Source organism: Mobula birostris, chromosome 3, assembly GCF_030028105.1.
Source record: "Mobula birostris isolate sMobBir1 chromosome 3, sMobBir1.hap1, whole genome shotgun sequence".
Classification (NCBI taxonomy): Eukaryota; Metazoa; Chordata; class Chondrichthyes; order Myliobatiformes; family Myliobatidae; genus Mobula; species Mobula birostris.
This window is the reverse complement of record NC_092372.1, coordinates 165,976,841-165,990,331: the sequence shown is the minus strand read 5'-3', so window position 1 is coordinate 165,990,331 and position 13,491 is coordinate 165,976,841. Positions and strand designations below refer to the sequence as shown.

At 40.4% G+C, this 13,491-nt stretch overlaps 1 protein-coding gene across 3 annotated transcripts in view; it reads right to left on the bottom strand.

Moving 5' to 3' along the window:
• Positions 1 to 721: 721 nt before the first annotated feature.
• Positions 722 to 13,491, bottom strand: part of egfra (epidermal growth factor receptor a (erythroblastic leukemia viral (v-erb-b) oncogene homolog, avian)) — a 288,862-nt gene continuing 276,092 nt past the window's right edge. For all 3 annotated transcript variants that reach the window (XM_072253612.1, XM_072253613.1, XM_072253614.1), the window contains 3 exons: positions 7,358 to 7,402; positions 4,811 to 4,919; positions 722 to 4,288 (listed from right to left, as the gene is read on the bottom strand). In XM_072253612.1, the coding sequence (XP_072109713.1) occupies positions 3,900 to 4,288; positions 4,811 to 4,919; positions 7,358 to 7,402 (543 nt within the window). In that variant the 3' untranslated portion in view covers positions 722 to 3,899. The remainder of the gene's footprint in view (positions 4,289 to 4,810; positions 4,920 to 7,357; positions 7,403 to 13,491) is intronic.

Genomic DNA, 13,491 nt, shown 5'->3' with positions numbered 1-13,491 from the left:
AACACAAAGACGTGCAGTTTGGCAGGTTAATGAGCTACTCCAAATCACACCAAGTGTAGTGTGGATACAAGGATTGTAAGGTACATGAAAACAGGGACCAGGGGAAGGAGTTAGTGGGCTGACATAACTTTTGATGGGCTGAATGTCCTCTTTCTATCAGTCCATCATGAAAACTAGCCTCCAATCCATGGACTTCTTCAACACTTCTCAATGCCTCAGAAAAGACCCCTCCCACCTCAGACATCCTCTATTCTCCCCCTTCCATTGGGCAGAATATACAACAGCTGGAATCTCACTACCAGATTCAGGTAAAGCTTCCATCCCTCCAACAGACCTCTTCTACATTAATGATCAACTCTTGATCTCAATCTACCTCATCATTGCCCTTAAACCTTACTGTCTTGTCTGCACTGCCCTTTCTCTGTAACTGTAGCATTATATTCTGCATTTTGTTACTGCTTTTCCCTTGTACTATCTATGCCTTGAAAAACGGCTTTTTTTTTACTGTATTTACATGTGACATAATAAACCATTCCAATTCTACACTAAGAAAATATAAAATCAGTCATGATTTAACACATCATTAGCTTTCTTCTTTATCTGTCTGTGCAAGACATTTTGTAATTAAAAGCTAAGTGGTCTTTTAGCCATGAAAATCCTTACAAAGTTCAACACTAACATCATATAATATCAAACCAAGCCAAACCCACAATGTTTCACAAATATTTTATTTCAGTAAAGTATCATGCATCAGTGGTTTTATATTTTCATGGAAAAGAAAGCAAAATTTGTAAAATATTCAAATACAAAATTGTAACTGACACTTAAGTACAGAATGTAGTGTGTGTTTTGTTATGCCAAAAGCTTGCAAAATGTTTTTTTTAAAAAGTTAGGAAAAGAAAGACACATCTATGTAATGCCTTTAACAATGATAGAGTCACTTCAAAATTCCAAAGGGAATATTTTTGAAGTACACTTACTGTAGTAAGGATTGCTGTGTCCATTTGTGTACAGCAACCATAAACAGCTGTAAGAATGAGCAGACTGATGTTAAGGAATGGATTGGCAGTGATTCATGATGTTTGACCACAGAGAGACGAGGGCAACCTATCGCTTTAAGCGAGAAGTCAAAAAACTTTAGGTAAAACAAATGAAACATTCATAAATCTCCAAGAAGTTAATGTGCATAAAATCTTAAAATGCTCATCTCATCTTGAAGAAACAATCAAAATATTTAACAATTAATTAAAAATGTCCATTATGTAGCATACATTCCATTGTTATGTTTCTGGACTCTTATATACATATAAGCATATAATGATTTAAATTTTTATCAATACACCATATAAAAGACTGGATTTCACTTCTATACAAATAGTGCTTCAACAATTCATTTGTTTTCCAAAATTATTAAATCTCAGCAACATTTGTCTGCAAAATCTACACAATTAAAAAAAAGGGATACAATCCACATTGTTGGAAAACACATTGCTTAATTTCCATAATCCTTCATCCAGATAACTCAGCCATCTTCCATATTTCATAAATATTACCTCAGCACTATCAAATTGATCAACACAAACAAGTATTGCATAATGACCGTCATTAGGAATTCATTGAGAATAATGTCAGAAGGTAGAGCAGGTGCAGAGGAAAGTTCACCTTTGAGTAGTGCATTGTTATTGTTAAGTGATGAGTCCCAGTTAAACAGAGAGATGGAACACAAAGCAGTTCCAATTTCAGTCATACTTTAAAGATTTTATGAGACCTTGCAGCTGTGACTAAGGAGTGTGGAACACCTCCTTTGCAAGGAGCAATGTCAATGCTAGGAGTAGAATAACTTTATAGTGGACCAAGGGTTTAACTCCCAAAGCAGCATCTGTGGAATTTAAATTGAGTTAACGAGACCTAAAAATACAGCAGCCAAAGTGAGCGAAGTGAAATATTAACCATATACTCTATTCCTCTCTAACAGATGCTGCCTGAACAGCCGAGTGTTTCAGTATTTAGTGTTTATTTAGTTTCAGTTTTTAAAAGAATCATTTGATTTCATGAATTTCAGCTATTTTGATCATAACCTTGTATGAAGAACGGCAAGAAGCAAATATGAGGGTCCTAAATACAGATTAAGCCAGCCGGAGGTGTAGTGGCATCAGCACCGGACTTTGAGGTGAGTGGTCCTGGGTTTGAATCCGACGGGCTCCTTGCATGCGTTCCATCCGTGCTGGGCTGAGTGTTGACCTAGCAACTCGTCCTCATAAAAAAAACCCCGGATAAAGGCTAAAGAAATGGCAAGGTTGCCACAAGGCATGGAGAGGAACAACAAAGCCAAACAGCATGATACAAGAACAGTTCTGTTATTTGTTTTACAAGACAAAGGATGTGGGCATAAGAGAATGAAGAGCTAAAATAAGATGTCTAAATTAATACTGGACTTAGTTACATTCACAGGTAAAATTTGAACTACTTTGCATAAAGCAAATAGAACTAAGTGAAGGGTTTCAACCTGAAACAAAGACTCTTTATTCCTCTCCATACTGTAGAACCCGCCTGACCTGCCAAGTTCCTCCAGCATTTTGTACAAGTGAATTGCTCATTTACTTCTTGATGAATTACTTGAGAGTAAATAATTAATGAGTTTGAAGATGCAGTGTTCAAATCATCAGAAGGCAAGTTTTTCATATGCTCAGGAGATATTCTTGAGAAATACAAAACTTGTGCTAACCTTACTCCATATTTTAATCATATTCCCAGTTCACACAAGAATAGTTGAGATTTCAGAGTCCACTTTACCTGGATATTAGTACTCATTCCACAGAGTTGCTCAGACAAAGGGTAAGTTCGTGGCCTAAAGTAGAAGCAGTCAATTTTAGAAAACCTAGCACATTGATTTTTCCTACATTTACACACTTAGTCCAGTGGTCGTGGAGCATACAGATCCCTTCCTTGTAGAAGTCGGTGCTTGGATCTCCAGAAGTGGTCCACAGCAGAGGTGATTGATAAGTTCATGGCCTAAGGTAGAAGGAGATGAGATATTAACTTCAAACTTTCAGCATTTTCACTCAGAGTTGAACTGCACATGCTTAGGCCACGCACTTATCAATCACCCCTGCTGTGTACCACCTGGAGGCCCAAGATGCTCTCATTACATGCACGTGCAGTCCAACTCTTGAGTGAAAATGCAGAAAGCTTGAAGCTAATAACTGATCTCTTCCTACTTTCAGCCACAAACTTATCAATCACCCCTGCTGTGGACCACTTCTACAAAGAAGGGATCCGTATGCTCCACGACTGCTGGACTAAGTGTGTAAATGTAGGAGGGGACTATGTTGAAAAATAAATATGCTAGGTTTTCTAAAATTGACTCCTTCTACCTTAGGCCACCAACTTATCAATCACCCTTCGTATTACTTTACTGCATTTAATATATTCTCTGAAGTATTAACAAACATTTTAAAAGTAAAACTACTTGCATATTTATTTTTATTTATGAATATGCAAGTCCTGTGGAGGGAAGAATGTTTTTAGCTATATGAAGGTGGTATTGAAACAAGACCTAAAGACAGTGTCTGAAAAATTGGCTATGACACAAACTTTAGCCATTATCTACACATAACAAGTATGCAATTTAATGTTTAAAAGAAATATGGAATGCCACTGGGGAAAAAAAAAACTACATCTATTTCCTTTCTAGGTTTTATAAACCTAATTTAAAGTGTCAGGGTAAAGCTCCATCACCAGTACTATCCTAATGCTTATTTTAGGAGAAAATATTCACATTTGTTGCTTTTCCATTGCCCTATGGAAATGTCCATTATCAGTACCACAGCATAGCTGCACTTAAAATTCACCAGCAGGGTTTGGACACCAGGTTGTGTGTAAAGGTCTGCTTGCCTGTATCATACTGTAGTGCTTTTTTGACCTCTGGGTGGCGCTACAACACCAAGATACTCTGGATTCTCAGCTGTCACTTCAACATGACCGTTCACTTTTGTGTGTTTAGAAACGAGATCCTCCTGGTATTCAGGATTGTCCAAGCTGACACTGGGAAGCACTGTCTGGTCCCAGTGATTGGGATGGTCCAGACCTGCTTTGTTGATGGGTTTGGAAGCACTCACATACTCTGGATTCTCCACTGCATTAGTGAATGAATTTAAATACTGAGAGTCACCTCTGCCATTCTTGATGAGGGGGACAAAAAGTTCCTGGTAACCTGGGTTTTCCATATCAGAGATAGGGCTTATCAAATGATTTGGAAGCGGCTTATTTTGAATTTGGTTAATATATTCTGTAAAAAGGAAACAAAATAATGTTAAACTTATGCACAGAAGATTTGGGAGAAAATTCACAGATAATTTTCATATTCTGCAAATTAGATACATTAAGTTAAAAACTCACATTTACAACGAGGATACAAATAAAAAAAATTAAATCACACCTTGATGATTTACTTAACTGAGGTATTCTCTACTCAAGTGATTGACTCATTAATTACAAAAATACACAAAGGAAGAGTGCCTTGATTCATTGAGTGACAAAAGAATTTGAATCTTAATCTTGATTACTGTTTGAACATTCACAGTATTCTAGAGTAAAGAATACTAAATTGATCTCTGTCCTAACACTAATGACTATGTCTCTGGGCTGTGGCTCTCTGGGAATGCTAAAGGGTTTAGCTAAACTCCCCAAGAATTTTACAATTTCTCATGTTCTCACCTTTCATCTCCTAATTAAGAGGGGAAAAAGAACAATTTTTACCTCACAGTTCAAGCTGTTAAGGTAACAAAGTTACTGAATTAGGTGCAGGTACCTGGGGCTGGTTGGAAACATCCATTTATGTCATCGTCATCAAGAAGAACTGTTGGATCGGAACTATAGCGTAATGTTGAACTGTCTTCTCTCTTAGGAATTCCTTGATGCTGTACAATTAAAAATAATGAACATTTGATAGAGTAGTTGATTCAATATTCCAGATGTGTTGCAGGCAGGAAGCAACACTATGATTTGCAGCTTCTTTTTTGAAAAAGCTACATAAAATTATAATGCAACTTCCAAGTTTTTTTCCTCAAAAGCCAACAATGAAGACTACAAGTGTCAAAAAGAATCCAGCATAGCTGAGCGATACTTCTAAACCATTGCTTACAAGCATCCATGGTATCTTCATTGATATTATTCTGGTATTCTCTGCAATATTATTGGCTTTGCCACTTCAGAAGAAAAAATAAAGGGGTAGACCATTTTCTAAATGGAGAAAATTTTCAAAACTTTGAGTTGCAAAAGGACTTGCGAGTCCTCATGCAGGATTTCCTAAAGGTTAATTTGCAGGTTGCGTCGGTGGTGAACGTGGCATATGCAATGTTAGCATTCATTTCCAGAGGACGAGAGTATAAGGGCAAAGATATAATGTTGAGACTTTATAAGGCACTGGTGAGGCCTCACCTGGAGTATGGTGAGCAATTTTGGACCACTTATCTTAGAAAGGATGTGCTGAATCTGGAGAGGGTTCAAAAGAGGTTCATGAAAATGATTCGAGGATTGAAAGGCTTGTCATATGAGGAGTGTTTGATGGCTCTGGGCCTCTACTCACTGAAATTCAGAAGAATGAGAGGTAACCTCATTGAAACCTATTGCATGTTAAAAGGCCTCGATGGAGTGGATATAAAGGGGATGTGGTGGGAGAGGCGAAGACCAGAGGATACAGCCTCAGAATAGAGGGGTGTCCTTTTAGACGGAGATAAGGAGGAATTTCTTTAGCCAGGGAGTGGTGAATCTGTGGAATCTGTTGCCGCAGGCGGCTGTGGAGGCCAAGACATTGGGTATATTTAAGGCAGAGGTTGATAGATTCTTGATTAGTCAGGTCACGAAGGGATATGTGGAGAAGGCAGGAGATTGGGGTTGAGAGATAAAATGAATCAGCTATGATGAAATGGTGGAGCAGACTCAATGGGTTAAGTGGCCCAAATCTGCTTCTATACCTTATGGTCTTATGGTTATAAGACCGTCCTTTACGAAACCCCCTCCTTTACTCCTTGTATACCTATGACTGTGTCGCCACCCATGGCTCCAATCTGCTAATTAAATTTGCTGATGACCCTACACTGATTGGCCTAATCTGAAATAATAATGAGGCAGCCTACAGAGAAGAGGTCACCACCCTAACACAGTGTTGTCAAGAAAGAACCTCATCCTCAATGTCTCAACAACAAAGTAGCTGGTTGTGGACTTCAGGAGGAATGGAGACAGGCTAACCACTATTGACATCAATGGATCTGGGATTGAGAGGGTGAACAGCATTAAATTCCTCAGCAAAAACATCACTGAGGATTTCATGTGGTCTGTACATACTGGCTGTGTGGTGAAAAAAGCACAACAACGCCTCTTTCACCTCAGACAGTTGAAGAAGTTTGGTATAGGTCCCTAAATCCTAAGAACTTTCTATAGGGGCACAATTGAGAGCATCCTGACTGACTGAATCACTGCCTGATGTGGGAACTGTACTTCCCTCAATTGCAGAACTCTGCAGAGAGTGGTACGGACAGCCCAGCGCATCTGTAGATGTGAACTTCCCACAATTCAGGGCATTTGCAAAGACAGGTGTGTAAAATGGGCCCGAAGGATTATTGGGGACCCAGCACCCCAACCACAAACTGCTCCAGCTGCTACCATCCAGGAAATGGTACCACTGCATAAAAGCCAGGACCAACAGGCTCCGGGACAGCTTCTTCCACCAGGCCATCAGACTGCTTAACTCATGCCGACACAACTGTATTCCTATGCTATATTGACTATCCTGTTGTACATACTATTTATTATAAATTACTATAAATTGCATATTTAGATGATGTAATGCAAAGTTCTTTACTCATGTATATGAAGGATGTAAGTAATAATTCAATTATTAGCATGCAAGGCCTTCAATTGATGATTAAGGATAATTCAATTCAATTATCTAACCCAACCACACCCCCAACAGCCACCACCCAACAATTAAATGTTATAAATAAAATGATTATACTTTTACTTTAGTCTCCCTCCTGATTTTAAATAATTATATAACACATCTCTTAACATATGATCTTGCAATAAATATTCAAAATAAATAACTTGTCAACATTGTAAGAAAGTGCTAAACTGCTTTCCCATTAAGAACAAAAATATGTCATTGCCTTTCATTCTCAATCTGCCTAAAATGACAAAAGCCTGGTTAAATACTGAACGTTGCCAGACTACAAGATCATGAACATTTCTATTGACTTAACAAAATACAACTACTGCTTAATTAGTTTATTTCTAATCAGTGGCAGTAATTGCCACAGAGTACAGGAAATTAAAGGCATAATTTGACTTTTCTACTTACTCCATTTCTATTAATCAAAGTTGATGAATTGTTGCTTGTCATACTCTAGTGGGAAAAAAAACAGATGGAAATGACTGGAAGAAACTTTGACAAAACATCCAACTGAAAAGCAATCCATTTAAAGCTCCTGATGCAATATTTTGTTTACTGGTGTTTGCTAAAATGGGATTCTGTTTTTGTTGGCTGAAATAATGTGATTAATCAAAACAGCATTAATAGCACGTCATGATGTCCTGGATTATGAATGCCTGAAATTATAATAGTGACCACCATATGAAACCTGAATTCATGGCGCTACAATCTATGTTTAACCTTTATGTTCGAGACATTCATATTCTTCATCAATCTAAGCCAGGCTTATCATATTCCGATATTTGATGTTCATTTTTAATATTTAATATACAATGTGCTACAAAGCATAAATAATAAATGTTATCGCAAAACCATCAAGCTCTTTTCTACATTAATTCTAAGAATTATGGGATACCACAGATTGAAAAGGTAACGATTAGTGAATAATAGTCATACTTTATTGATCCCGGGGGAAATTGGTTTTCGTTACAGTTGCACCATAAATAATAAATAGTAATAGAACCATAAATAGTTAGATAGTAATATGTAATTATGCCAGTAAATTATGAAATAAGTCCAGGACCAGCCTATTGGCTCAGGGTGTCTGACCCTCCAAGGGAGGAGTTGTAAAGTCTGATGGCCACAGGCATGAATGACTTCCTATGACGCTCCGTGCTGCATCTCGGTGGAATGAGTTTCTGGCTGAATGTACTCCTGTGCCCACCCAGTACATTATGTAGTGGATGGGAAACATTGACCAAGATGGCATGCAACTCAGACAGCATCCTCTTTTCAGACACCACCGTCAGAGAGGCCAGTTCCATCCCCACAACATCACTGGCCTTACGAATGAGTTTCTTGATTCTGTTGGTGTCTGCTACCCTCAGCCTGCTGCCCCAGCACACAACAGCAAACATGATAGCACTGGCCACCACAGACTCGTAGAACATCCTCAGCATCGTCCGGCAGATGTTAAAGGACCTTAGTCTCCTCAGGAAATAGAGACGGCTCTGACCCTTCTTGTAGAGAGCCTCAGTGTTCTTTGACCAGTCCAGTTTATTGTCAATTCATATCCCCAGGTATTTGTAATCCTCCACCATGTCCACACTGGCCCCCTGGATGGAAACAGGGGTCACCGGTACCTTAGCTCTTCTCAGGTCTACCACCAGCTCCTTAGTCTTTTTCACATTAAACTGCAGATAATTCTGCTCACACCATGTGACAAAGTTTCCTACCGTAGCCCTGTACTAGGCCTCATCTCCCTTGCTGATGCATCCAACTATGGCAGAGTCATCAGAAAACTTCTGACGATGACAAGACTCTGTGCAGTGGTTGAAGTCCGAGGTGTAAATGGTGAAGAGAAAGGGAGACAAGACAGTTCCCTGTGGAGCCCCAGTGCTGCTGATCGCTCTGTCGGACACACCACAGTGTTGCAAGCACATGTACTGTGGTCTGCCAGTCAGGTAATCAAGAATCCATGACACCAGGGAAGCATCCACCTGCATCGCTGTTAGCTTCTCCCCCAGCAGAGCAGGGCGGATGGTGTTGAACGCACTGGAGAAGTCAAAAAACATGACCCTCACAGTGCTCGCTGGCTTGTCCAGGTGGGTGTAGACATGGTTCAGCAGGTAGACTATGGCATCCTCAACTCCTAGTCGGGGCTGGTAGGCGAACTGGAGGGGATCTAAGTGTGGCCTGACCATAGGCCAGAGCAGCTCCAGAACAAGTCTCTCCAGGGTCTTCATGATGTGGGAGGTCAATGCCACCGGTATGTAGTCATTGAGGCCGCTGGGGCGCGGCGTCTTCGGCACAATCTCGAGGCAGGACGTCTTCCACAGCACAGGAACCCTCCAGAGCCTCAGGCTCAGGTTGAAGACATGGCGAAGTACTCCACATAGCTGAGGGGCACAGGCTTTGAGCACCCTGGTACTGACAGATATTCACCATGTCTTTGGACTATTTGATCAGAGGGTAAACAGACTGTTTACCCTTTGAACCAATTTCCCGTGTGCCCAGTTGCAGTTCCTGATAGACCACATGACAGCACCAGAGCTGTGAATGAATTCAATTTGAAGCATCCATGATGCTGATAATGTATGGATAATAGGTTTAATGAGTTGGTCAAATTGCCATCTAAGGGCCTAAGGAGAGATGGGGAATGGGTCACATAGGCAGAGTAGTGGCGGGAAGGTAGTGAAGGGGACCTCTGATCATGTCTCCCTCCAAAACAGATGCACAGTGAGGGGCAGCAGTAACCAAGATCACCCTGAGTGACTGTGCTGCACAGGAGGGCCGGAAAAAGAGAGACAGAGCTATCGTGGCAGGAGATTCCATGGTAAGGGGAACAGACAGGAGCTTGTGTGGCTGCAAACTTCGTTGCTGTGATGACCCCTGCATGTAACGGGTCAGGGATGTCTCGAGTGGCTGCAGGGCATTCTGAAATGGGAGGGCGAACAGCCAGCTGTTGTGGTGCATGTAGGTAAAACGATATAGGAACAAGGTGGGATGGGATCCTACAGACCAAATTTAGGAAGCTAGGAGATAAATAAACAAGTAGCGCATCAAAGTTAATAATTCAGGATTGCAGAGTTCGGATGAATATATTGCTTAAGCACTGATACAGGAGGGAGGGTTTCAGATTCCTGGGGCATTCAGGCAAGTTCTAGGATGTGGGCTCAGTGCAAACCAGACAGTCTACACCTGTGCAGGACTGGGATCAACGTCTTCGGAAGACTGTTTGCTACTCTATTGCGAAGGGCTTAAGCTAATATGGCGGGGGAAAGTGAATCCATGCAGAAAAAACAGAGGGAAGCAATGCAGAGACCGAAGCAAAAGTTAGAGAAAAGTGATAGTGCAATATAGAAAAGTCAAATGCAAAAGATACACAAATTATTAGATTCTAAAAGGACTACCATTACTTTGAGGACACTTCATCTGTGCTACGAGATAGGTAGAATCTTGTATTTAGGGATCCCCTTGGAAAGAGTGATCAGAGTATAATCGAATTTTTCATACAAATGGAGAGTGCAATAGGTTAAAACCAGGGTATTGTGCCTACACAAGGGAGGCTACAAGAGGGTGGAGGAGGAGCTGGCTAGAGTAAACTGGGAGCACAGGCTGTATCGTGCTGCAGTGGAGGAGTGGAAAGAGATTTTTCATTGTGCTCAACTAAAGTATGTTCCCATTTAAAACCAAAGACGGTAAGGGTGGGGAGAGACAGCTTGGATAATTAATTACACAGAGGAAGAGGTCAAACTAAAAGTTCAATAATACAAAGGTACTAAGAATCATGAGGCACTGGAAGATTTGGGGGGGGGGGTGCTGTTAGCCTAAATGGAGAGATTGAGTCCCCTGGGACAACACATGCTGGAACTCAGAAGAATGAAAGTGTCTGTTAAAAACATAAGATTATGAAAAGGATAGATAAGATAGAGGTAGGAAAATTGTTTCCACTGTTAGTTGAGAATAGAACGAGGGGACATAGCATCAGATTCAGTGGAACAGATTTAAGATGGAGATGAGGTGAAACTGCTTTTCCCAGAGAATAGTGAATTTGTGGAATTCTCCCCCAGGGAAGCAGTAGAGGCCACCTCATTGAATATATTTAAGACACAGTCAGATTTTTGCATAGTAGAGAAACTAAAGATAATGGGGAAAAGGCAGGCAGGTGGAGCTGAATCCATGGCCAGATTAGCCAAGGTCTGATTGAATAGGGAGCAAGACTCAATGGGCCAGATGGCCTACTTCTGCTCCTTTTTCTTACGTTAAGTAGAAGAAAGGCAAATGTAGCAATTAGCTGTGGCTTTACTCACAGAATATTAATTATAATATTGAAGAAATGGCCCCGTTTCAAAAGTCTTAAGATACAAGTTATTTATTTAGTTTGAAGGCATCAAAGGTCAATATGGGGTTAATATTACAGAAATAAACAATAGCCTGAGCATTGGAGAATAATACTGACACAGGTCATTTAGCTCTTTAAATTGGTCAGTTCTGTGTGAAATAACCTAGTCAGTACCGTTTCTGTGCACTACTACTACAACTCTGCAAGTTTATTTCAAAGGTTCATTTTATTATCAAAGTATGCAACTCTCATTTCCTTTTGAAGTCTTTGATCATTGCTGTATCCACCAAACACAAAAGCAGCAATTCTGAAGTCATGATAATTCCTTGTGCACCCCTGTGCTACCTTCCATCTCTCCCCATACCCCCAACCCAAGACCTTCTGTTTCCTTTATCCTTGTACCGATAGTTAATGACTACAGCTTTCTTTTGTTTACTGGTTTAAACATGTTATAATCTTGTGCACCTTTATCAAACTTCTCCTCAGCCTTCTTTGCTCCAAGAAACATAACTCCAGCTTCTGCAACCTAACTGAGCTGTTACTGTAATATCCCCAAGATTGTTCCTTGCAACCTTTCAAGAAGTTTCACATTCTTCCTCAAGCACAGTGACCAGAACATGACATAATACTCAAATTGTAGCTGAACCAGGGCTTTTGTAATCATGGTCTCTATTTATGAAGCCCCAATTTTCCTATCCTTCACTAACTAATCTCTCAATATCCTGCCAGCTTCTTAGATTCATAGTTTTGAACCCATATGTACTGTACCTGTGTTCTGACATATCCTTTGGATCTGCATCATTTGGTCTGTATTGCCTCACTAAATCTTTTCTGCTAAAATGCATAACATTGCAATTCCATATCAAATTCCATCTGCTACATGACTTATATGTTCCATTGTGTTAACTGGCTTGAAATAATTAATTTGGTAACACTAAAACATTTTTACATTTACTCTGCAGTCCAATATCAAAACCACTTGAATGAAATACTTCACACTCACATGGGCATTTGGCCCACCTTATTCTCCAACTGTGCTTTCTTCCTGATTGAATTGAGAACAGGTCGAGGAAGTGCTCTTGAACATAGTTTGGTGCTTCCCCCCTTCTACCATATTTGATCGTTGTGTAGTTACATCCATTAGTTTTCACTATTAAGTTGACCTTGCTCATCTTTGTAATTTTGCTACAGGTTAGCACATCTGCATCCCTCACACTACTCAAAGGCCCATAGAATAGACTTGTAGCACAGTCACAACCTTTTCCACCTATCACCTCCCAGCTTCTTACTTCATCCCCCCTTTCCCCACCCACCTGGCTTTACCTATTACCTTCGAGCCTGTCCTCCTTCCCCTCCTCCACTGCTTCGCTCTGACTTCCTCAGGACTGCAAAGGGTGGGAAGAAGGGTCTCGGACTAAAACAACAACGGTTTACTGATTTCCATTGATGCTGCATGATCTGAGTTCCTCCAGCACTCTATGTGTGTTGCTCTGAATTTCCAGCATCTGCAGAATCTCTTGGGTTTATGATTGTAATCTCGATCTCAACTCTAAACTGATGGGCTCCGGCCCTGCCTTGCCTCTCCATTGGCATCACTTTTCCCAACACTATAGTGCCTTCCCTACTCTATGCCAGAACTCTCGTTTTCCTATCTTTTCTAAAAACTTTGCGTGCATTGGTGAATAGTGCACAGACCTCACCATGTTTCTGTTATTGCCAGTGCAGAATATTTCCATGCAAAAGATGTATGTAGCACACCAGCTTTACTCAATGTACTTGTGTTTACATACTGAATCTTCCTTTGTAGTCCTCAAAGTCCCTCCTGTCTCTCTCAGCTAATATGATACCTTTTTCTTAGTGCTAGCTAATATTCTCACACGTTTTGCCTCCGTCCTCTTTTGCATCTCAAGATCTTTGGTCCTGTTGAAATGTACCCAGGACTGGAAAAGTATCAATACCTCGAATATCTGAAATCCTCCAGCATCATGTTTTAAAACACTCATTTATTCTCCTCATCCTTCTGATGTTGTTCTTGCTGAGGTAGGGCACTAAAAGTAATCCAAGGATAACTGAGTTTGGGATGGTGAGTTGGAATGGGGGTGAAGCAGGAAGTACAGAAGGCATAAGGCATGCTTGCCTTCACTGGAAATGAGTATAATGAAGTCATGCTGCACCTATGTAGGTTAGGTACTTACACAGGTGCAGTATGGAGCACTTA